This window comes from Lissotriton helveticus, chromosome 8 (assembly GCF_964261635.1).
Source record: "Lissotriton helveticus chromosome 8, aLisHel1.1, whole genome shotgun sequence".
NCBI lineage: Eukaryota > Metazoa > Chordata > Amphibia > Caudata > Salamandridae > Lissotriton > Lissotriton helveticus.
This window is the reverse complement of record NC_136069.1, coordinates 432,120,532-432,146,430: the sequence shown is the minus strand read 5'-3', so window position 1 is coordinate 432,146,430 and position 25,899 is coordinate 432,120,532. Positions and strand designations below refer to the sequence as shown.

General features: G+C 41.5%; 1 protein-coding gene across 2 annotated transcripts in view; it reads right to left on the bottom strand.

The window, feature by feature from the left end:
* Positions 1–1,299: 1,299 nt before the first annotated feature.
* The window catches only part of LACC1 (laccase domain containing 1), a 178,373-nt gene continuing 153,773 nt past the window's right edge, over positions 1,300–25,899 (bottom strand). For both annotated transcript variants that reach the window (XM_078657301.1, XM_078657300.1), the window contains one exon: positions 1,300–2,772. In XM_078657301.1, coding sequence (XP_078513427.1) covers positions 2,598–2,772 — 175 coding nt within the window. In that variant the 3' untranslated portion in view covers positions 1,300–2,597. The remainder of the gene's footprint in view (positions 2,773–25,899) is intronic.

Here is a 25,899-nt window from a genome sequence, read left to right as displayed (position 1 = left end):
AAAACATAAAGTAAACTTTTCAACACGTACATACTGCCTGGTTTGACAAACATGGAAATGGCTGCACAAGGACATTGGCAGTTGATGGACTGGAAACAGTTCCCCAATAATTTTAATTACTTTTTTCCTACTGGACTTTGGTAAATGGACGTAAGATCTCAATACAAATTGCGGAGGTTCAAACAGACGAAAGTTCATGGTCACGGTGGAAGTGTCAACAGGTTCCTGGTTTTTGTTTTGCAGCTTCATTTGCCCAGGTAAGAATGAACGTGTATTTCTTCTGGACACATTCTGGGAGCATGTTTGTAAGTGTACCTATCAGACTTGTGCCACAATCAGAGACCTTAAATGGCCATTAGAGCATCGGTCTGTCTGGGAAGAGACCACCTGACTGGTGCACTTTCTTTCCCTATTCTTCAAGGTACCTGGGCTCCTTGTCTATATAGGTGGACAAATTCCATTTCCTTTGTGAGAGCGGCCACTGCCACAATATTCTTAACTACTGGATAAGACAGCCTGCGCTGAGTACATCCAGGTCTACTTAATGTCACCCCTCTAGGGTTCATATGCGTCAGGCATTCATGATAAGTGAGCTACCAGTTGCAGTGTTGTTGTGTAAGATAGACAGACGCTCTGACGCCTATGCTAATAACTACGATGAAGAACACTACTGGACAAGGCAGCATTAAAATATGGCTTAAATAGATTCCCATTAACATATGTCCCTATTACCTTTGCTAAAGGGCATTAGTCCAGGTTTGAATTTGGGATTCTTTGATCACTGGCGCAAAGGGGAAGGCAGTGTTATCTTGGGCATGTTTGAAGAGGGTACAGTTAAAATCCTTTGCAAAGTGCAGAAAAGACTCTGAAATGGAGGAGGAGAAAATAATGTGTTACACTCAGATCAGACACCGGGTGATGCATCCACCAATAGGATAAACTACATTTGCAGTGAGAAGCCTAGACTTCAATGTTCAATGTTTACCACTCATTGATATTCTCTCTACTTACGCTTCAATGGTGTAATGGAAACACATGAAATGTGCAATTGGGTCCAGGAGTATGAGGAGTGTTAGGGATAATGATGAGTTGTAAATAAATGGTATTCTGTATTGTACAAAAGGCACAACCAGATGAGAGCCTTAATTGTCTGAGGACATGCGGAGTGATGGCAGACACAATGCATATTTAGTGGCATATTTAGAGGCACTGTCCGAATCTGACAATTTCTAAGGCATGAAGCAGGGACAGTAATTTTTACAGGGATTATATGTCTGTCTGTACGTAAACCTTTGAGAATTTTGTTATAAAGTATACTTTATTGTTTTATTGTTAATATTTGTTCCCGTATTTTTGTACATTTTCGTTAAATATCTGTTTCTGAGTATGGCAAAGAAATAGGATGCACATCACACATTCAGGGTTTTTAAAGGTTGATTATCATAAAAAGGTAGAAAATTGCAATGTCCGACTTCTCATGAAAAGAGCAACATAAGAATGCTTTGATAGGCAGAACTAAAAAGACGTACATGTGAAAGTGGGGATTCAAAAGAATGTTTCTAACTACTTCATTATAAATATTTTCTCCCAGGCTATCCACTGTAAGATTTTAGGAGCTGAGATCATCTATATCAGACAACATGGACACTTTTTCCACAGCTTAATAAAAGGATCAACTCTCCAAAATACTACACTAATCATAGTCACTATTGTCATTTAAAAAACAAATTAAAAAAAGAACTATAACAACGCATAAAAGATTAGAATCTGATTTATAAGTTACACACGTGCACCCAAGTGTCACTTGGGGGTGCCGAAAATTATAAGAGAAAAATGGAAATCTCTATTCATGGAATCAAGATTAACCGTTTTTTACAAACATAATTTTACTTGGTCATGTGGAATGGTGCACTTACTCTGTAGCCTAATCCACATGAATATACCTGGGAATCAAAAGGTGAGGACACTGGTGTAGCAGGTGATAGTCATACAAACTCTTGCACCCACCAACGAATTTAAAACTGTATGGCTTTTCAGTGATTTTCCTCACTCTGGAAGCACACAAAACTACAACAGCAAAAGGCAGAAATTAGCTTAATCAGGGAAGATAAGACCCCGATATTAAATTAGGGTGCAACTAAAGAGGAATTCCACATGGAAATGTATTTTTATAGAGGAGAAGAGAAAAATAGAATAAAATGCTACATTTTCAAAGGGACATTTCCACTACACGTAATAATGCAGACTGTCCGCTTAGTGGCCAATACACATGAACAAGCATGAGGTAGGAGGTAATGGAAATCAATGAAATCTCAAGGATTTCTATGAGTACTCCATGATTGCTTTGTGATTCTCATAAAAGTTGGCAACCTGAGACAAAGTTAAGATAAAGTCTACTATAAGTAGATGTTTGTCTTTTAAACAAATATCTCTGACCACAGCCCTATAAAACCATCAGTGAATATTCTAAATTATAAGCTTTTGATTGATTACTTGGTCTTACATGTACTGACTAAAACAATTATGATGATGAGAGCATTAAAGCCAATTTTTTTGGCTACCTTCCATATCATTGATGAAGGCTAGAATATATCCCCTTAGTCCTTAATTGTGATGAAGCAAATCTGAGTTCCAAAATTAATTCCATCACGAACATTAGAAAAAAACTTTTCAGGGTGGCATGAGGTGCAGAGAGTGATGTTTTGGCTCTTGTCAGCCACTGAGTCATCCTGAATGTTCTGAGGAAGGACACCTCCACGTTCCAAAAGAACCCTGTAAGAAAAAACACAATTTGTGATCACTTGGCCAGCAAAGAATTGAGACATGCAAAAATCATTTGTGAAATACTTTTTTTTGTTTTTTTCGGTAGATGTGTGACTCTAATCTAGCCCAGGGAAAACATTTGCAGTAGAGGACAGACGGTTTTGGTGGGCAGGTCATGCGCCTCTTGGGTCTGAGCACCACAATCGATTTCAACCTCACTTGACCAATGGCCTATATATAGCAAACTATGTGCCCACAACCATGGCTTTTGGCTTTTGGCCTTTGGCAGATACCTCAGAGATCATCTCCAGATGTGTTCGCTATGGGGACAATAGCAAAGCACATCTCGATCTAATTTTCTATAATACTATGCCAACAGATCACTAGTCCACGCTTGATGAAGCAGGTCCCAAAGAGCCATGACAGATTGGTCTCTGCCCAGAATTACAACAACATACAACTGAATCACCAGGTTCTGAAAGAAGGGCTCAGTTCCAGCGGGGTCCAAAGTGGTCTTTGAAGTAAAAAAAAGGTACCAAAAGAAGAACGGTTCTTATAAGGTGAAATTCAATCTACATATTTCAAATGAAATTATTGCTCTTTCTCTTCAGAATGTTACAAATCAGTTTCACTTACAACCACTGCATTCACCACCCACACACACTTTTGGTGGTACACATGATCTTAAATTCTTTTCTCCGTGTTTGTAACGCTCCTCTCCTCCTTCCTACTATCTCAAACTACATGTGATCATTTTCTGGTACCTACTAGTTATATCTGTTCCGTTTCAATAATTTGGTCTGTCCTTGTATCTACAACATTCCACCATCGTGATCTGTGTAAATTCTCACTTGATCTATTGGCTACTTCTGTTCACAATACTCTACCTCTCATAAATGTGTCATCCAACTTCCTGATCATGCGGCTATTATTGTTTCATCTGGAATCTTTGATTGCCTTTAAGTTTAAGCCCCTCTTAAACCTACATCAAAACCCTTCAACCTTGGCCTTCCCTGAGAAGGTCTATCTTTTAAAGGTTGTACACCACTTTGAACATCTATGATTCAAACGTCAAATACCCCTTCTCTCATGTTTTCTTGCTGAGACAACAATTGTGCTTTAGAACTAACGATTGCAAAGAACGATTTGTCATCTCTGAACAATCTCAAGGTTCTTGTCTCCTGTTGGGCACTCTCAAATGCTTATAGTCTAATCCATCTCTTGGTCCATCTGTTCACGCTGTGCACACTGCTGATCATTTCCCCAATTATTTCACATTTAAAATCTTTATGTTTCGTGCCGCTTTCCTTTATTCTCCAATTTGTCTACTCTATCTTCTCCACTTCCTATAAATCACATGTTTCCTCCTCATCTTCCTGCTTATCCTAGTTTCGTTCCATCTCAGATTTAGAAGTGCATTCTTACTTTTGCAGGGCTTGACCAGAGGCATCACCATCAGATCCATTTCCGCTTACTTTGGTGAAATCTGTTTATCCTGTGCTTATCCGTTTTCTAGTCTCTCTTGTTAGTCCATCACTGGTTTCTTGGGTCTTTCCTTCTGCCTTTAAATCGGATGTAGTTTTTCCACAGAGTAGGAAACCTTTTTGAATTCTAGTAAGCTTTACAGTTTTTAGCCTATTTATTTGTTTCCATTTCTTTCAAACAATTGTGAAACATCTAGTTTCCTTCAACTGCCTTTCGTTTTCCAGGTAATGTACTTTTCTCCCTAGTTCAGGCAAGCTTTTGTCTAAACCAAGCGACAGAATGAGCACTTCTCTCTTTCTAATATTTATGCTTCCCATAACTAACAATCTTCATCTCTTATATGTTTCATTCTTTCTGCTGCTTTTGATATTTTGGATCCCTAATCTTATTGACTTGTTACTTACCTTGCTCTACATGTTGTTCTTAAGGGATCTATTGTTGTTTTTTACTTGTTACATGGTATACAGTTATCTTGTCCACTATTATTTCTTTTTTTGCCTTTAATTTGAATTGTTATGTTGATGAATTGCAAATGTTTTTCTCATTTTAAATATTAATCTTTCTGATTCTCTTCAAGGCTTCATCTGCCAGTCTGTCTGCTGTTAAACCTGGATGGCATTGCATTTCTTAAAACTAAACGTTAAAAAACTGAAATAATCTTTTCTGAAGCCTTTGTGGTTATTACCATCCCCATTCTATCTGTTTCTCTTCTAACTCCATTCTTTTTCTTCCTCAGGTGGACAAGTTGCTTTTACTTTTGGCTCATCTTTAAATGTCTTGTAACAACTGTCTTCGGTAGTCAAGTCTTGCGGTCTACACCTCATAACATCCCAAAAATGAAATCTTACCTACTCCTCTCCCAAACTGTCGTTTCCATGCTTGGCTTGGTCTTGTATTATCTAGTGTCCATCTTTACATGTTGGCCCTTTCTAAATATCGGGTTTCCTCACTCCAAAATATGTAAAACCCATGTGTTTGTTTTCTTTTTTTCTCTTAACTAACGGTATTGTGACTCATCATATTTAGATCAACTTAACTGGTTACTACTGGCATACCGTAAGAAAACAGGTTATTAGCTGCGAAGGATGTGAGTCCTTACCACATAGTAAGTCTGCAACCTGTCTACTAGGGATCAAGTACCCTTTGTAGCACTTGACTATGTCTTAGTAGCAAGACTCTTCATTTGGGGGTTGCCTCCAGCAACACCCTGCATCCTTCAAGGCAGACTACCCTTAATGCCTACATTCATCAGGTCCCACATCATCTATAACCACTTGCAGATAACGTCCAGAAACCAGGTAGTCCAGAAGCAAAATATCCTGGATGTTAAATGGATCAGAAACTATTTTCCTACATAAACAAATTCAGGAGTCTCTATATTTGTATTATTTGAAAGTATTTTAACTGTGTTGATCCGTCTTTTTGGAGTTGTTTTGTCTCTTTAAATAACCCAGCTCTCTCTCCTTTGCTCCTTCACGCGCTTCCTCAAACTTTTGTTATGGAATGATCCTCCTCTTTTTAATCACTCAGCACCAACAAACTATTTTACAGAAAATGCTGAAGGGCCACCTTTCGGACATGGCTAATCAATCATAACCATGTTATACGTATTGATCCTCTTTCAGTATGATGCTAAATTGTTACCAGTGTTTGTTAAATGCTTTGGATCAATGCACTATGATAAATTAATAAAATAGATGTATAAATATATAAATAACTAAATAAATAAGCATATAGCTTCACAGCTACTGTCTTAAACAGGGCAGCTACATGTTTAGAAATGGTGATTTCCTCAAGCTGTTTTTTAACAAGGCCAGAATGGTTCAGAAAAGCTGGATTATTATAGTTCAAGAACAATAGAGGTCTGGAATATTATTTGAAAGTAGTGACTACGTTTATAATGGATTTAGATGGTGCGAAGAGGCGAGAAAATCGGGTGAAGATTATATCAATGCTTCTTTGCAGTTTTGGCATAAAGTAGCGAGCTGAAGACCAGCATCCTGTTCCTGAAGATTTTCCCGATTAATGTGGCAGTCCCCAAGTGAGTGTGAAAGAAAGGACTGTGTTCGAGAGGTAGAGAAACAAGAAGAACAAGAGGGAGGAAAAGTGCAAAAGAGTGCATGTGTGTGTAGAAGACAGAGAGAGACAGGGAATGATTGAGAAAAATAGATCAGATGGAGAGAGAAAGATAAAAGAGAAAGACAGAGAATGATTGAAAAGAAGGAGGAGGGAGAGAAATGTGGAACAGAGTTAGAGAATGATAGAGAGGGAAATGCAGATAGAGGGAACATCCAGGTTTATGAGGGAACAACAGCATTGCATGAGGTGGCTACCATGAAAGAAGCAGAGTACATCACCCATGGGTCAACTAGAGCTTCCCATTAATCTATGTATTGGAACAACAGCCCGACAATATAACTCACATCTGTTGCATATACACAACCAAGAAAGACACTTAATCAGCCTCCACCTTAGTGAGCACAAAGGAAAAGTGCAGCACACAGTACAACAGAAAATGGAAAAGAAATTGTAAGTGCATAAGCCGAATGCATTTCTGGGGGTCATAAAACTTGATTGACATTAGCAATATTCATTGTATATTCACATCAGTGCTAACCATCTTCTAAATGACCACCAGTCTGGCTTCAGATTACGCTGCAGCATGGAGACCGCTACCTCACACATAATAGATGATGCACTCTTTAACATAGAGAAAGATGGCCCCTGCCTCCTGATATTACTAGTCCTCTCAGCTTCTATTGTCATAATCAACCACCCGAGCTTCATACGCACCATTGAGACTTGAATAGGATTATCCCGGCAATATTCTTCACTTGTTTTCATCCTACCTTCCGAACCAACACCAGTTTGTTCACATGGGCACCGCCAGGTCCTAAAAGATCACATGCAAAGTCCCCCAGGTTTCATACTGGTCCCTGTCATCTTCAACCTCTACATGCAGCTGCTCAGTGCTTCACTCTCAAAAAACATCTTCAAGATTCATCCCTATGCATACCCGGTCGGGAAAACATGGCGGCCGCTAGCTAACGCGGCGCGCTCGTCCTGGACGGAGTCCCCAGCCGAGATGCCCCCAAAGAGTAATTAAGCATATCGGTCGTGCTTACCTACCTTGAGCAGGCACCTGGCTGCTTGCGAGTGTCTGCAGCGGTCCCTGTGTGGCAAAACAGGTCGGGAGGCGGGCAGCTGCACGGCGCGTGTTTACACCGGAGCGTCAGAGCAGAGCATCAGAGTGGCTACAGCCGAGGCAGCCGATGTGTTTGGGGCGGGATTTCATTCCTGCGCCATACCGCTGGAAAGACGCAGCCGTGGAGCTGCGAAGAAGCCGGAGCGTTTTTTCGAGGAGAGCGACCTCGCCAGCAGTGACCATACAGGGCGGTAAGGGGGATCAGCTGGGAGAATGTTTGTCGAGAGGAGAGAAAAAACACACTTTAAAAACCTGCTTTCCAGTTTCTCAGGACTCTAACTCTGAAATAGGGTTTCAATCAGTTTATCAACCAAATTTGTTTTGCTTTAAGGGCAACTTGCAAGTTTCCCCCCACGCAACCCCAGCTCAGACTAACATTAAAGTATTGCCACAGGGGGAGAACCTGGGAGAGAAGAAGGGAATCACCGCTGGAACCCTGGGGAAACGTAAGGCAAAGGGGAAAGGGAAGGGGTGTAATAAAACCAAAGACTTAGGAGCCCCTACTGATCTCGGGGACATTGAACAGCTGTTAGCACCCGCCAGAAGCCCAGAAGAACAAACTGCCATAGGGTCAGAGACAGAAGTTGTGCTAGAAACAACACAACCCCAGACCCAAAAAACATCAGGAAGGAGCAAGCGACATCAGCTGCTGTACATCAGCCCGAAGGAACTATCTCATAAGGAGAGCCACAATAAGGTTAGCTCCAAAAATATCAAGGCTCCCCGGATTACACCCTCTCTAAAGTCTTATTTCAAGGTCTTGCCTCAGGTCCTTAATATATCTCAAGAACCCCTAGAGCCAAATAAAACGCAAAACGCACTTACCCCAATTGACGCTTTTTGCCCCACACCTGCACCTACATTTGGCAAGCTTGGGGTGATGGCCGAGGTAGTGGGCACGGGAGAGCCGGCAGGCGACGTGAATATGGGTGACACAGCAAAGCAGGTTACAACTATGACAAACACGGCGCCTCCTGGCAACCACCAAGTAGTCACCCCAGTCGGGATAGAAAGGACAGTGGAAGACCTTGATATATGTGCAGGAGGGGTGGAGGAAAAGGATGGAGGTGACACCCTCCAACACATACTTCTCAGCATGAGAAAGGAGATCAGGAATGGGTTTGAGGAGTCGAAAAGATGCTTTGAAGAGTCGAGGATAAATCAATCAGAGATCCGCACGATGTGTGAGAATCTGGAGAGCAAAGTAGACGGGCTTTCTCTGAGAACGGGGAGCCTAGAAGACACCGTCGGTGAACTCCAAGCTAAACTGGACTACGCTGAAACTAAAATTCAGACTTTGCGAAGAGAGGGGGATGTAGTTAAAGAGAGGGTAGAATCCCTTGAAAATTTCACAAGAAGGAACAACCTGAGGCTGCTAAAAATCCCGGAGGGAAAAGAGGGAGGGGAGATCAAGAACTTCGTGGCAACCATACTTAAAGACTCCCTCAACCTGGAAGAATCCGTGACACAGTTGGCATCAGACATACAGAGGGTACACCGCGACCCCTTTCGCCTCAACCCAAGCAGGACTAAACCGAGAAAGATCCTGGTAAACTTCTTAACGTATGCATTAAAAGAAAAGATTCTGAACCTAGCACTTAAAAACAAGACCCTGAAAACTGCAGACTTCCATTTCGAAGTTAGATCAGACCTATCCAAGACTACATTGGATAGGCAGTGGGAACTAGGTCAGAGAATGGAGAAGTTTAGAGAACTGGGAGCTACTGCACAGATGAGATTCCCTGCCTTCTTGAAGATAATGTACAATAATAAGATGTACAATATCAAGACACCTCTCGAGGCTGATGAGCTAATAGCCTCTATTAGCCAATCCGCAAAGATCCCAGTACATCCATCAGCAGCCATTAAATAAAAAAGGGAGTAAAGAGTATCTGGGAAAATAAAATAAAATAAAATAAACAAGCCAAAAATAGACATAAAAGGCGGATAAAAAATAAAAAACAAAAATTTAGAAAGCAAATTGTTAACGAGAGAGAAGCTACTTAAAAAAAAAGGGGGGGGGGAAGGGATGGGGTGGAGAGGAAAAAAAAAAAAAAAAGAGAAAGACAATCTTAGTATTAGAATACCCTCTTCCATTCTTCCATTAAGCCAACTTCTGATAAGAAAATCTATACAAGCTCAACTCTTCTTCAGTAACTTAATGGAGACTAATAGAAATAATATACTCACTATAGCTAACACCAAATAAACAAAACCTCACTACACATAAAACATTAAGTTTATCGACCGATAAAGGCGACAACAAGGGCAACGATAGGAGCACGTCGTAGGACGACAATCTGGCAAGACACCCAGCCAGAGTAAGTGGGGGGGGTTTCCAGGGGTGGGAGGGGGGAGAAAGTACAAAAAGCAAAAAGTTCTCATATGCCAAATGTTAAAATCTTAAAAAACATGGATTCGAAGGCGCGAAATAATTAATGTTCAGTGAAAACAGGAAAGGGTGGGCAGGAAACATGCAAAAAAGCAGTAGGACAGTGGGAGGATACACCTAGATGACGGATATAGGAATCTTATCCTGGAACGTCAATGGTCTGCGAGTAAGGGCTAGAAGACAAAAAAAAATTCAGTACCTTAAAGACTCACCTGCGCAGATCATGGCGATCCAGGAGACACATCTAAACAAACATGAGATCACGGACATTTTCAAAAAATTGAAATGGGTAGATAAATTCGTAAGCACTGACCACAACGCCAGCATTCGAGGGACTGCTATCATCTTCAAGAAAGGAGCAAGGGCTAATATCACGGACTGGAAATCAGACGCTAGTGGCAGATGGCTGATAGTCAACGTCCAACTGCACTCGAGGCCTCTCACTATTGTTAACTACTATGGCCCTAATCAAGACGATTCTTCATACTTAAATACAATACAGAACCATCTGATAACTTGCCCAGACCCTATAATATGGATGGGAGACTTCAATCTAGTATTAGATCCAAAGTTGGATAAGTCTCCCAGCTCGAGGGCCGTAGTGCAAAGCAACATGAGAGATACGCTCCGGAGCTGCATGTCAAACCTGGGGCTAAATGATCTCTGGAGACTAAGAGCTGGGAAAACCATGGGGGTTTCCTTCCATAATTATAAGTACAGGCACAAATCGCGAATCGATTATGCCCTGTATAGCCTCTCTCTTAAAGATCAGATTAAAAACTTGACATACTTACCTTTGCACCTGTCAGATCACTCAGCCATCCTTTTCACATTAAAATTAGAGCAGAGACCGGTCCATACATCATGGTCCTTTGATCGGACTATACTATTAGAGGAAGAGGAAAGAGAGCATCTCATATGCGAAACTGCCTCCTTTTTGGAGTGGAACATTGTCTCTGCCTCTTTGGTAAATGTATGGGAGGCCTGGAAAGCCTATATAAGGGGTTGCATTACCAACAGGGCTTCTTATAGGAAAAAGAAATATAGAAACGCGATTTTAAAAATAGAGCAAGAACTGACTCAATTGGACTTGGCAGACCAAGCCCCCTCAGCTAACCAAGAGGAGAAAAAAGATTTTAAAGATAAATTAGACAAGCTACTTCAAGAGAGATTGAATAAACAATGGCAGGCAAGTAAGCTTTCGCACTTTGAATACGGCGAATCTGCTGGGAAACTCCTAGCCTGGAAAATAAAAACGGACCAGACTAGAAACTACATCAAAGAAGTGAGAGTGACAGGAGAAACGACCAATAGGACAACTGACCTCGACATTGGCGAAGCCTTCAGTGACTTTTTTCAAAACATCTACACCGAAGTGACTGATGCTAACTCTGAGGAAAGTTCCGAATGGTTGGACAAAGTAACACTTCCAAAGCTAAATAGGCTCCAAAGGGAAAACCTTGACCAGGAAATAACAGAAACAGAAGTTGAGAATGTCATTAAACATTTAAAACAGGGAAAGGCCGCAGGGCCAGACGGTCTCCCAGGGGAATTATATCGGGTACTTAATTCCACTCTTACCCCAGTCTTAACGTCCCTATTTAATAGTATACTAATCAGAGGCGAGACACCACCCAGCTCCTGGGGGGAAGCAAATATAGCCTTAATACCAAAAGCAGGTAAAGACCCAGCCGAGTGTGGTTCGTATCGTCCAATCTCGCTACTCAACAACGACTATAAGATCTTTGCGTCAATTTTGGCTGCACGATTGGGTAGCGAGATTGGATCAATTATTCACGAAGATCAAAAGGGGTTTATTAGAGGCCGACAACTGGCTGACTTAACATACGACTTAGTGGGAGCCGCTGACATTGCCTCAACTTTTTCTTTGCCCCTTGCAACTATGACACTCGATGCCACAAAAGCCTTTGATAGGGTCAACTGCTCATATCTCAATATAGCAATGGAGAAATTCCAACTTGGTCCTAAATTTTGTAGAGTGATAGGCCTATTATACAATAACCCCAGCGCTTGTCTGTTAGTTAATGGTTCACGAACAAACCCTTTTAAAATTAGTAGAGGTACAAGGCAGGGGTGTCCCCTCTCCCCCCTCCTCTTCAATTTGTATGTAGAACCATTTGCTCAATCTATAAGAGAGGACATCAACATTCCACACTTCTCCTTTGCTGGGTGGGAGAAGAAAGTCGGGCTATACGCCGATGATATTCTCATCTACACAACGGACCCGGTCCTGGCATTCCCAACGATCATAAAGAAGGCGGAGGAATTTGGGAAATTCTCCGGATATGAAATAAACGCCGGGAAGACCGAAATAATGGCCTGGAATATCACAAATCTCCACCTCCAGGTAAAATCCTCAATGAGATACTTAGGAATAACAATCACTAAAGACTTAAACCTTCTGGCCCAAAACAACCTAGACCGCATTTTCCGTGAGGCTAAAACCTTGATGAAATCCTGGTCTTTTCTCCCGCTTACCATCTTTGGGAGAACCAGTCTGGTTAAAATGAGCATCCTTCCAAAGTATACTTTTATCTTTAATACCATTCCACTAACTTTTGAGACTAAACAACTTGGAAAATGCCAACAAAACATCAATTCATTTATTTGGGGCTACAAGTCAAGCAGACTGGCGTGGAAGAAATTGAGAAGAAGAAGAGAAAAGGGGGGGCTTGCCTTGCCAGACCTGGAATGCTATGCCTGGGCGTTCCATCTGACCCACTCCAGGATGCTACTTAAGATCCCTCTGGACAATGCAAACGGCAATATGTTTAGGGCAATGTTATCGGGTTCCGACCTTCCGTTGAACGGCTTCTTATTCAAGTTCCGCCACCAGAAATTCTTCAAAAAAGTTAGGCTAAAGTCATTATTGGGTCCCATTAAAGAATGGACTCAAATCAAGTCTAAAGCTGGGATAGGGTATCTCTCCAACTATGCACCGATTTGGGAATTACCCGGGCTCTCATCACAACACTCTAAAACGCTAAAAACGGTCCTTATGGATGCTGGTCTAACACGATGGGGGGAGCTGGTGGTAGAAGGATCCCTTATAGATTGGGAATTACTTAAAGCCAGAGTAACAACACCACTTTCCTGGATAGTATATACACAACTAGCCAGCTGGCTCCGAACTCAAACAAAAAAAAAAAACGATACTGGGCCAACAGAGTTCTCTAGAAAATAACCTAGTGGAGAAACCCGCAGGAAGGAAGGAAGTCGCACTTTACTATTGGAATATCATTGAGGATGGAGAGCGTGAGCTCAACCTCCCGGTAAAACTGTGGGGAGGCGAGGGAGATCTCCAGGTAGAGGACACATGGGTAGATTCTTTCACCCTCTTGTACAAAATCATAAACCAGCCTGGCTGCGGAGAAACCATTTCTTTACACTACACCGGGCGTACTACTCCCCTAAGAAACTCTCAAAATTCCAACCTGGGAAATGTTGATGTAAATGCTCTCTTCCAGCAGCCTCAGACCTACACATGTTTTGGGAGTGTCCGAGTATTACTACCTATTGGAATGAAATTAAAACATCACTCGAATCAATTCTCAAAATTCATATCCCCCTGTCATGGTCTTTAATCATCTTTGGCCTAGACCAGAACATCAAGGGATTAGAACGAGAATTTCTATTTGTTGCCATTTTATTAGCCAGAAGAGAAATCTGTAAGAACTGGGTCAGTATGAATTCCCCGACACATGCAGAATGGTTGTCTTCATTGTAAACAACATCGAAGGTAGATCTAGCCAGATTATGCAGCCCCATTCCGTGAGATTTTGGGACTTCTTGATCGAGTGGAGACGGACTAGTTAGCCAACCCGGGGTTTTTTTTTTTTTTGGTTTTTTTGTTGTTGTTTTTTTGGGGGGTTTTCCCCCGGGTCCAATGATTAGGCCAAAATCTCCTTGTCCGATGGGAGGCACCCCACGCCGCACAGTTGTCGGACTATCTGCCTACAAATGGCTCGAATGGAGAGTACTCGTGCAGGGCTCTTTTTTATTTCATGAGATACCCTGTCTGCCCTCTGGTATACAAGGCGATCATTTATCGGCTCCCCGGCGTTACAGAGGAGATTGGGTCTCGTGGCTAGAGCGCCCTTCGAACAAACATGTGGCTAAAGAGGACAAAAAAAAATAAAAAATAAAAGATTCATTCCTATGCTCATCATTCACAAATATACTTGAAAGTCTCCTCTGCTTCAGCCATCCATCGGCTTCTCACCAGGACATCCTGCACCTAATTCAAGCTCAACCCATCCAAGAAAGAACTCTTGTTATTTGCCAAGAACACAAACAAGAAACTGGACAAACCTGGCTCAATGACATGAATATTGAAGCTTTGAACCCAAACCATGACTGAATGCCTAGAAACATGGATTCTGCCTGGGCACCCAACCTCACCCTCGTGTAACACATTACCCAAAAAAACAAAAACAGCATGATACCAGCTCTTTCATCTGAAGAGGTGAGACAATACCTTCCAGGTTGTGACTTTAGAATTACTGTTCAAGCCCTTACACTTTTGCATCTGGATGGTGGTAACTCCCTGCTCCCCACTAGCACCCCTTAATGCCATCCTACACATCACAGCAGGTCTCATTCAGAAATATAATCACATCACCTCCACCCAGATGAAACTCCATTATCTTCCCTTGCCAGGCCGCACCATATTTAAAACCAGTTGCATCATTTACAAAGGCATCATGACCAAAACCTCTGCTTATCTTGCAGACAAGCTTACCATTTGTGATGGTTCACACCAATCCTGCAGCCAGGACACTATCAAACTAAGAAGTGTAAAAAAAGAAAATGCATCTATGCACCCAGGATCTGGAACAACATCACAACATTCATCAAGACTGTCAAAACACTACACCAGTTCAGGTAAGAGTTGAAAACTCACCATTTTAAGAACATCACATTAAAATGCATTAACTGTCCACAGCCTCTGCTATCATTTGTTGACTTTAGGCTTGTCTTTGATTCTGTACAGTTCTCAGCTGCCCCTTGGCTAGGCTTGCACAATCAAATCACATATACATACATATATAGAAACATAATTCAGTTGGGGATACTTTGTTCCTTAGAATATGTGGTACCAGGCATCCTTCTAGCCATGCTCATTAGAAATGAATTATTAACATTTCTTTCATGATGCACACTTTCTAATTAATCACATACTTTCCACCTATTTTTGAGGACTGATAATGGAACGTTGACATGGGGACTAAAGTTACTAGCGAAAGACCAGTGAATTTGGTCAAGCATTTTTTACATCTGCAACAAAGCCTCTAAATCACATTTAGGTGTTTGCTCTGTGTTCGAGCCAATTGTTTAAACCTATGAACAATAGGTTACATACACATCTCTAAGACGAACACTTTAAACCACTGAGTAGGTGTTTCAAATTCATGGGATTTCTAACACCTTTCTATTTTGCCAGGCTAATTGGTTTTTGCCTGTGTCAAGTAATTCTTTCTTTGATGAGTAATACTTGGATATGCGAATAGAAGAAGGGCAGTGCATATGACAAGATTTCAAAATAATATAGTTAGGAGTAGATTTGTACTGTTTATGAATACTCCATAAATATTTTCCATTTCCCCCCCAATTTAGATGTTTTGGGGCTGACTCACAAAGGCATATAAGAGTACCTATCAGAGTACCTAGAAGTGTCGCCGGACTTCTACTTCATGTACTTGAAAATGCCTTTAAGAATAGGTGCCGTAGTCTATACTGTAATGCCTTACTCAATGGGAGAGGATTATGAGCCTCCCAGGAGCCAAAATTAAAGGGATTAAGCTTCAGGTACTGTTTGTAGGCTGGTGTCACCCTTGTTCCATACATCTCAGCAATATGCTCTTAATGTGATAGCAAGGTAAATAGTGCAGATGTGTGAACACAGATGCAATGACACCGCAGAAGAGAGGCCCACAGACCAGGACTCTCTGTAGTTCGTTCTTTAGAGCATCAATACCCAGTGTCCAAGATATATATAACAGGAAAGACTCTGCCCAGTTGATCAGCAAGAAAGCTCCTTATCAGTCCCACTGGACTACTTCCAGCCATGCTGTCGGGATGAACAGATCCACTGTCCTACGGTTTTTGCAAGGGTCATGAGGACCCTAATCAGACAAGGCGAATTTGCTTGGGATTTAGAGATATACATAGTCACTTGTAGTAACTTATGGTCCAGTAACCTTTTTTTTATATACAAGTGACATCATGCATCAGCTTGTGTATGAGTGAGAATCCTCACGTGGCATGATATACGATGGTACTCTGTGCCTGTTTGACTTTATTTTAGAGTGTCATGTGATTTTTCTACCAGTGCTTCCCAGTCCATGAGTCTGCTGGAAGTACGTAATATTTTAGTGCTTTTCCCCTAAAGAGATTCAGGCTCTTTTTGCCAGAGAGTGCAAGAAAATTAAACCCTCACAGTTAATAATCAGACGACTATTTTCCTCTCAAACTTTGCTCTGAAGATAATGGTAGTGGGGAAAGCTCACTTCAAGGTCACGATAAATTTGCTTTAGGAATGTAATCTCTCTCAGTTTTCAAATACTGTTCCTTCGGCACCTTTGGATCAGAAACAAAGTCTCCTATCTGAAAAACAATGACTTACTGTCAGGTCAAGGCATCTAAACAGCGAAATAATCTGAAAATCCCTTCCCTCTATGTATTGTTAGGCATCTAAAGCAAATGAGGGAATGGGCTTAAAGTGTGTAGCAGGTCTGTTTCCAAAGGCCGTAGGCTGAACATCCTTGCCTGTCATGCAAAGGCCCAGGACAAAAGTCTGAAAAGAGGTATTTGGCTGATGTTGGCTGATACTGAAAGTAGAATTCAATATAACTATTTCAAGTCAATCACTTTTTCCAAACACTAAGTAGAAGCTCCTATGCATTAGTATAGAAGAACATTTGCCATGAGCAAGTTACTATGTTGCTGTTTCGTTGCAGGGCGAGGACCTACCGTTAGATCTGGATATGTTCTTCCACTCTTACCTGGCCAGGAAAAAGACAAAGCAGACCAGAAAATGGCAGCCTCTAGAGTAATGAGAATATGAACTACCCAAGAGACACAAAGATCTTGCAACACAGTTAGTCAAAACACACCCATGTACCTCAAAACGTCAAAGACCAATGGGCTTGCAGAAAGCATTCCAAGATGGTGCGTGTGGCATTCCTGAACTGTCAACATTCCTAACTTTGTGGGAGTCATCACTGCTCCATTTACAGCCCAAGAAAAAGACACAGAGGCTGTTCCTATTCGTACTAGGTCTAGGGGTAGTGCTCAATTGGGTGAGGCTTCTCTTCCTGATTCCAGAAATTTATATGGCTTAAAATTACATTTGAACTCTAGCCCTAATTCCCAGGAGTCCAGTTCCAACTGGCAAACCCAGTGCATGTCCCTGTTTTGTTCATAGCCTGAGAACTTAAAATCAGTACCCCAACCAGCCATTTACATGATGCAGGCCTGAGATTTTCATATACCATTGGCCACATACCTTAGGTGCTCGGCTATTTCAGGCATTGGTAGTTTCACTGCAAACCCAATGGCTCAAGAGTCCAGTTGGGACAATAACTGGTCTAGCCTGAACCATCTCCAGTGACATAAACATGGAGGTAGTAGACAGAGGTAGTGCTGCACTGTTGGTGCTGTTAGACGTCTTGCTTCCTTCCATACTATTAGCCATCCCATTGTACTGAAGAAACTGTGGTCTACTGCGGAAGTTGACATAAACCCAATGAGATAGTTAGCATTTTTAAGTTACTTGCTATCACCAGGAAAGTGTGGGGAGTTCTTAGCGCTTCTACGTGTCGTACCTACTTATTTGCAAATTAAGAGATCAAGGTGGTACATTAGAGTGCATTGGAATGGGAAGTTCACTGCTATCCAGTTGCACCACACTTGCAGTACCCCCATTTCATTAAGAGGTGCTGGGATTACTGGATATCTTATGGGAGACCCTTAACTGGCTCTACCGTGGAAAACCCTTAGCATTCATTGCATCCACCTCATGACTCAAACTGCTCAGGTTGGACACGTGGCTTTTCAAGAGTAGCATGAATGTGCAGTCATGGATTACCGCTAAGGTTGCACATTAGACGCTGTTCTAACAGCACACAGCCAACTAATGTCACTTGAGTATCGTGTACTTAACAACCAGGGCGGGAGCATTTCTCGGGCTACTCACTTACCACACTTGGAGTTCCCTTATAGGTTGACAGGGATTCTCTTTCTAGAAAATGCTTCCCGAAAAGTTAGAAGCACTGGGTTGCCATACTTTAGCAGCTTGTCTTTAACTTTGTTTCACAGTAACAAATCCCAGAAATTGAATAGTTAGAGTCCTGCTGAACGGTGAGTTTCCTCCCAGTGTGCTGAGGTCATTTTGAAAAATGCCCTACTTGGTAGATGAACAAGCATGGGCAAAGCCAATAGGTTTTGTCTATTTATTTATTTATTTATTTATATTCTTATAACGCGCCTGAATCAGCCCCGAAGGGTTATCTCCGCGCGTGAAATGTATTGGCTTTGTACAAGACAACTTTGCATCAGTTAAATATTCTACAGTCAAATGTGATGGACCAGTTATGAATGTCAAAAAAGGCTAATACATTCTTTAAACTTTTTTTAGGACAGTAGCATGACAGAGTGTATTTCACAAAGATTCTATAGGACAGAAAAACATTGGTTGCAAAAAATGCATTTTTCTATATTTACTCAATGTATAATAAGAAACATTTTTTATACGACTTTGTTGGGACACTGTTGGGGCGGGAATGTACCCTGCTTGGCAAATGGGCGTGTACCCATGCTCTAAGTGACCCAACTGCATGTGATTGGTAATTTTAGTTCAAGCCTGCAGGCGGTACACATGCTCTGTTGCTTGGCGACCTATTGTGTGTAAAAAGAAAAAAGCAACTAAAAAAAACCTCAAGAAGGGCTTTTAACATTCCCTCTTCTTGCCATTAGTTGGTATCAATGTCACTGTTCTTTGCTGCCTTCTGATTCGGCAGCACATGCGAGGCATCACTTCCTACATCACCTTCTTTTCTTTCTGTGGCACATGGACCAAGTACCAATTGATTTATCTTTAAGTAGTGTCTATCTGCCGCTCCTGTAATTGAGTTACTATTTCTTCTTTTTCTTTTGCCATTTTTATATAGTGTAAACTCGACCCGACCCAAATGTATTGTGGCACTTTACATAATCACCAGTTATAATTACACAAGTTCACGTTATTTGGCACACGTTACAGGTGGCAAAAATTTGAGTAAACGTGTGTTCCGGCGCAAGTCTGTGCATACCTACAGAGCACACGTGAGTATAACATTAATTGAAAGCATACAGCAGCGGTCACAGACACTTCCGTAATTACGGGGTCAAAGACTTCAGAAAACTACAACTTATTTTAAGTCAAGTCTTTATAGTTGCCAGGGTTTCAGATTGCTTATGTGTGATATTTTCATAATCTGAATGTAATTATGACTGACATCCAACGACTATGAGTGACACTTTCTCATGAGCAAAATCCAGCAATGAAGACGATGGAAACATATAAATATCAGAAATTACACCAATTTGAGCAATGAGAAACTCTAAGACAGGGGTCTCCAACCTTTTCTGTAGTGAGAGCTACTTCTGATCAGTGAAAATCGTTGTGAGCTACTAAAGGCAAAGCACCTCGAAAATTTCTTTTTAGAGACAGCCCCACGCCCAGTTTAATTGACTGTAAGCCTAATTTCTTCGGAGCCCGTACTGTGGTTTAAACAAAAGGGGTTACACTCCCTCTTTTGAAGCTACAGACTGCTACAGGTTCAGCTACCTGAAGCAAAAGCCAGTCTTGCATGGCAGATTTCCTGGAAAGTGTATCGAGCTGCCGCAGGATACAAGCCTATGACCTCCTTTTGTGATCATCGATCAACTTGTTCACACACTGCAAAAGCTAAACCTCAACATATATTCCTTAACAAATGTTATTTATTGAAGTCTAGCTTAGAAGTGCAGTCACTAGTTTTCCAAATCGACAATCATTTTATTATGAATAACCTCAATTATTTCTCCTTCACCACATACTCTTTTTTTCAGTTTAAAATGTCCCATCCTGTTTCAGATTTAAACAATTTTTAACTCATTTGATTCATTATGGGGCTTTATTCTCTAATATGTTTTCTTAGTGGAGGTGAAAGGGGATTTTTCTTTATGTAGAATACATATTTTTCTACTTAATACATGGCCCAATTAAGTGCAAGCTTCACTGAGTTTGTGAAAAAAAAATACAATTTCAACAGTCACAGATGCTCTAGTCTCAGGTCCAATGGGAAGGTTTCCAGTTCTTCATGTGGCTATTCTGTCTCTGCAGGTACATACCCTCCCGTAGCTTACTTTGTAAATAAGATAACTTCTTAGATAGAGGATATTTTAGTTGGAGAAAAATTAGTTTGAAATGCTGCTTTATTTCAATGATTAAGGGCCATATGTATCAAGGTCAAATGGGTTTGCAAATGCCGAAATTCGCAGAATTTCGGCGTTTGCGAACCCATTTTCGCAAAATGGTATGTATGAAACAATTTGGGTGCAAAATAAGGAATTGCAAAATTTGCCATTCCTTATTTTGCGATTGCATTTAAGGAATCGCATATTTTGCGATTATTTAAAAGCAATGTATCAAGAAAAAAAAAATCCAAAATACCCTTAAGGAATCGCAAATTACCACCAACTTCTAGTTGGTGGTAAGTTGCGAATTCTCTTAAAAAAACATTTTTTTTAAAATCCAAAGGCGCCATGTGACGCTCATACATGCCCTTAGGGCATGTATGTGCGCCATATGCGCACACATGTCATTTTCAGGGGTGCAGCACGGTGTTCTTGAGACACCCCTGCACCCTTGAAATTATTCTCAATTTGCGATTAGCAAATTGCGAATCGCAAATTGAGAATAATTTCACATTAATTCCTATGGGCCTCCTGGCCCATAGAAATGAATGGGAAATTATTCCTGAATTGCGATTAGCAATTTGCTAATCGCAATTAAGGAATCTTAAGAAATCGCAAAAAAGCGATTTTCTACATACATAGCATTTTGCGATTTCTAAATAGCGATTCCTTAAAATTCGCTATTAAAAAATCGCAAAAGGGTATGTTGATACATATGGCCCTAAATGTAGTCATTAATAAAGCAGAATTTCACCCAATTTTTTTTAGACCACATTCAATTTGCAAGTAAAATCTGCAACACCGCGTCGCCAATGCACATACTAGGCCAGGGCAGAGGCTCACAATGAATGCATCTGTAAAACAACCTTGAGATCCAACTCTTTATGAAAGTATGTTAAACACCTGTTGTTTTTAACTGCTTTTATTGAATAAAGAGGAAGGCTGGCTATTTTAGAGTCAAAGCACTCTTAACAGATAAGCTCTGTTCCCATGAGGCAGTCAAACTCAACCTCCAAACTGAGGATTTAACTGAAATACTCCAGATCTGTGCATGATCTGGAACCCAGAGAAACTGCTGTAGTGTTGATTACCACAGGCTCAAGAAACAAAGACGGCATGGGCAAAGTGGGCTCTGGCCCAGAGCCCCACCCTTTCAGGGGGCCCCGATAGAGCCAGAACTGTTTGCCTGCAGAGAGCATTACCCAAATAACCTTTAATACTTTTTTAACAGATTGCTTTAAATATAATTTTCCTTTCATTTATTTTGAATGTGGGTAATGCGTGAGAGTGTTACACATTTTGAAGAGATAATTTGTGCTAATATTTCATGCAACAGCCATAGAAAAGTTTCTTTTAGAACGAAACAGGATATCACATTAGAAATGGGACAGCGTCACAGATTATTTGCAGTAATGTTAGTGAGCTGCTGCTGTGTTAAATATTGGAAACACACATCACTAACACACATCACTATCCCTGAATTCTGGATATAAACACGTTTATTATTTAGACGAGTGTGACCAGGCTCTGTCACTGATCTGGCATCTGACGGCATGAAAGAGTTGGCACTGGATCATAAATTCATAACTGTGCTAAAGAGGGGAACAATTTATGTTCCTTTTAGGAGTGCAGATGGGGAGAGCTTTGTTTGTATTGTGCCTTACGTATAGGAAACTGAAACTCACCTTGCTTCTCCTGATTTATAGCCCAGAGCTGTAAAGCGGGAGAAAAAGATATTTCCAGTCTTTCGCGCCCTTGGCAGACTGAGCATAAAAAGCGCACATCGCAACTCCAGTCGTAAGATGTTTACTGGTCAGGCCAATGCTTACCTATTATCTGCTGCTTAAATATAATGTGCGAGGCAGGAAGCTCGGGTTCGTAGCAGTTCAATACTGCGTGCGCCACCTCCATGCTAGTAGGCTTTCACCTCCATGCTAGTAGGCTTTCACCTCGATGCTAGTAGGCTTTCACCTCGATGCTAGTAGGCTTTCACCTCCATGCTAGTAGGCTTTCACCTCCATGCTAGTAGGCTTTCACCTCCATGCTAGTAGGCTTTCACCTCGATGCTAGTAGGCTTTCACCTCCATGCTAGTAGGCTTTCACCTCGATGCTAGTAGGCTTTCACCTCGGTGCAAGGCTGTAAAAGCCAAGTGACGTGCAGACGCAGTTCAGCAACTGCGTCATCATCTTTGGCCTGCCCCGCCCACGCTAGACTCAGATAGGCCAATCTGAGCAGCTGGTTTTGGCTAGGGCAGGCAACAGCATGGAAAAAAGCCCAAGAATACTAAATGAGAATAACGGGCTGCAAATTTGAGATGCAGGGCACGAGCTACTAATGGGGGTTCGGCGAGCTACCGGTAGCTCGCGATCGACCGGTTGGAGACCCCTGCTCTAAGACATTATTGAAACTACTGCAAAGCACCAGAAATGGAAGGACACCTCAGTGCCTGCTCTGTCGGGCCATGAGATACTACAGGACACAGTGAGGTAAGCGTTTTACTGGAAAATAAAACAGCAAGGTGCCGCCATCAGAGTCCACATGAGGGCACTGTCTCTGCTGGTGCAATGGGTCCAGGCAAATGTTTAAATTTATCAAGCGTTTCCCTGAGAGACACTAAAAGGGCATGTGATTCTCTCACTCTGAGCTGGATGCATAGCTGCAAGGTTTAATGATTGCTTACATGTGACATTTTCATGGCTTCAGCGTACTTATGAGACATTCAACCACTAAATGTGTGGTACTTAGATTGACACTTTTTCACCAATTAAATCAAGCAATGAAGTCCATGGAAACAGATAAACATAAGAAATTACATAATTGTAAATGTGCCAGATCATGTTTGGCTACGGTACACCTTATTGCAAATTAGATTTACAATCCATCTCTTCTCTTCATTTTAAACAGTACCATGTTATGTGATCTCTTTAGAAGCATAAAAATCACTGAACTCTGTTGTACTTGCCTAACCTGTAACAGGCCACTCTGCTGGGAAAATAATGCCTTGGGCTGATGCTGTTCTAGTAGTTGGTAATCTGGGATGTGGTGTTATAAGTATCAATGATTTTACACTGTAAGTGAGTGAATCATCCACTACCTCCCTTTCCAACAATGTAATTCTGCACCTGTATACTTACTCTCTTCAGAATTACCATTTTAGTTGAAACTGTTAATTTGATGTTGATTGGCGAGAAAGCAACGTCTGTTAACTACCACGACTGCACAATGAGACCACAACATAAATGCAAGGAGCCGCACGGCACCTCGAAATCCACCATTTCATGCCATTAGCAGAACAGAAGCAGTGATTCATCCAGTGGACTGGAGAGTGGGTGGCAATCTGCACACTGAAGCCCAACAAGAGCCCAGTTTACAGAGAGTGACTGCACTTACTCACTACTTCCTGTCCTCTGTCTTCCATCTCACTCCCATGTGAATGCGCAGTCTCTTTCTGTTGGCCTCTGGAACACTATTGGCATTTTCTTTTGAGCTGGAACTGGTCCCAGCTCGCTCTCTGACAGAAAAGGAAAGAGGCAAAAGGGTTTTGTAAGCTACAGTGGGGAACGGGCTGCTCATACAGTGCTGTGCTCTAGTCAGCCAAGCAGCCCAGAGACATCAGCGCGTTGACCGGGCACAGATCAGGCAGATGTTCTTGGCAGTAGAAGTTACGGTGAGTGAGCTAGTCCGTGATATTGTTTGCCAGACTGAGCTTTGCCTTTAAAGACAGTGTCACCATGATGACTTGTTGATCTGATTCAAGGCCCTGTCTGGGTCACAGCAATGTCTTCCTGGGGGCCCGGCAGAACTTGCTAAAGACCATCCTACCTGGTTCAAGTCACACATGCCAACCTCCTAACACTAGACCAGCACTGTCACAGAGACTGAGTCGCGCTACGTCGCGTGGACCAGAAGGACAGTCTGGTGGCGAGCAGCACAAAAAGGAAAAACAAAGCTCCCGCCCGCCGCCAGACCCTGTTAGTGTTTTTTAATGTGGTAACACGCCGCTGTGATGGGGCACATGACACCAGACCAGCCCGTCTGAATGGTGGCTTGATTCAATGCAATCCCAGGCTGCCTTGGAACCATTATTTTATAAGAGTTGGAGAAGCCATGTTCATCGAATTTGCAAATAAACTCAGAGGCCAGTTTATGCAGGATCAGTCTCAGCCAGTGGAAGCACAGTGTGCACTCTGCCAGTAGTGCATTTGCCCTGCTAATGCACCACGTCTCATTGGTAAGGCTCGCACAGTACCATTGATGTTAGGGAGGCGCTATGAATGCATGACTAACGTCAAGTCAAGTCAAGTATTTCTTTATTCGGTTTTTGGCAGGTAAAAAACCATAAAAGCAATTACATAAAAAAAGAAACAATTACATTTCATGATCATCTTTAAAACGGAATACTGACATTTAATACGAGGTCCTAAGAAGGAAGCTTTTAATGCATTTCACTATAATTTATATAGTATTAAAAACAAATGAATTATGAATACTTAAAACAATCTGCGGAAACATCAGTCACTTTTTACTCAACTGATTTATATTAAACAGAGCCCAGTTACAGATTTAGTCGATGTCGAAAGATACATTTAAAAAATTTGACAATGGACTGCGACATCCACTCCTCACTCAGCGATTGTAAAGATAGCAAGGCCGGACGACATCTTCTTATTCAAACATTTTTTAGTAGGGGTGTCAGCCAAATCTTTCTATGCTCTCTATAAAACTTACAAAAAAAGAGAGTATGAATGGTGGCCTGGGTTGAGAACTCATCACACGGGCATACAGATAATACTGAGTCCCAGTTATTTCTTTCTGGGAAAGCAACCAAACGGTGAAAGATATTTAACCTAAATCTTATTAAGAGAAATCTCTCGAAGATGGTAAGATCGTAGGTTAAATATGACTGAGTTGATAGAGTTGTTTGAACAGCAACACAGTGTTGGACAGATGGTTTGGAGGCTTCTTTCACTAATCGAATCTCTTCTAAGTGGGCCAATGAGAGCGCCTGTACGGCCTTTCTAGATAATGACCGGATTGTAGAGGGAGCCAGGTAATATTTTTCCAATCCTAGGTCGTATAAAAAACCCTTTATATATGCTAGCCAACCAATTTTAAGTGAGTTGTCCAGGGTCATACAATCAAGGATAATTTGCTGGGTAAGTGTGTTTTTATTCCACGACCATATGCGGTGCCAAAGAAGGAGTGGCTGTATTTTTACTAGGTCCGTTATATAGGAGATTCCCAGTTCTGTATGGTACGAAAAGGTGGATGTGCTCTTAGGTACCACTAGGAGAAATCGGAAAAATTTATTTTCTGCCACTTGTAGGTTTTTAATGTTTGCGTACTCCCCCACTCCTGCGCCATATAGCGCTACTGACTGACATTTGGCTCTGTATATCTTTAAGAGCTCTACTGGTGGTCTTCTACCCAATTTTAAAAAAAAATTTACGTGATAGTTCTTACTAGATGGAATTTTGTAGACTCTATTGCAGTGAACCAGTTTAATTTATGATCAATGATGATGCCCAAATATGGATATTGCGCTGTTACTTCCAATTTCTCCTCGTTTAAAAATATGCTCTTTGACCTTTG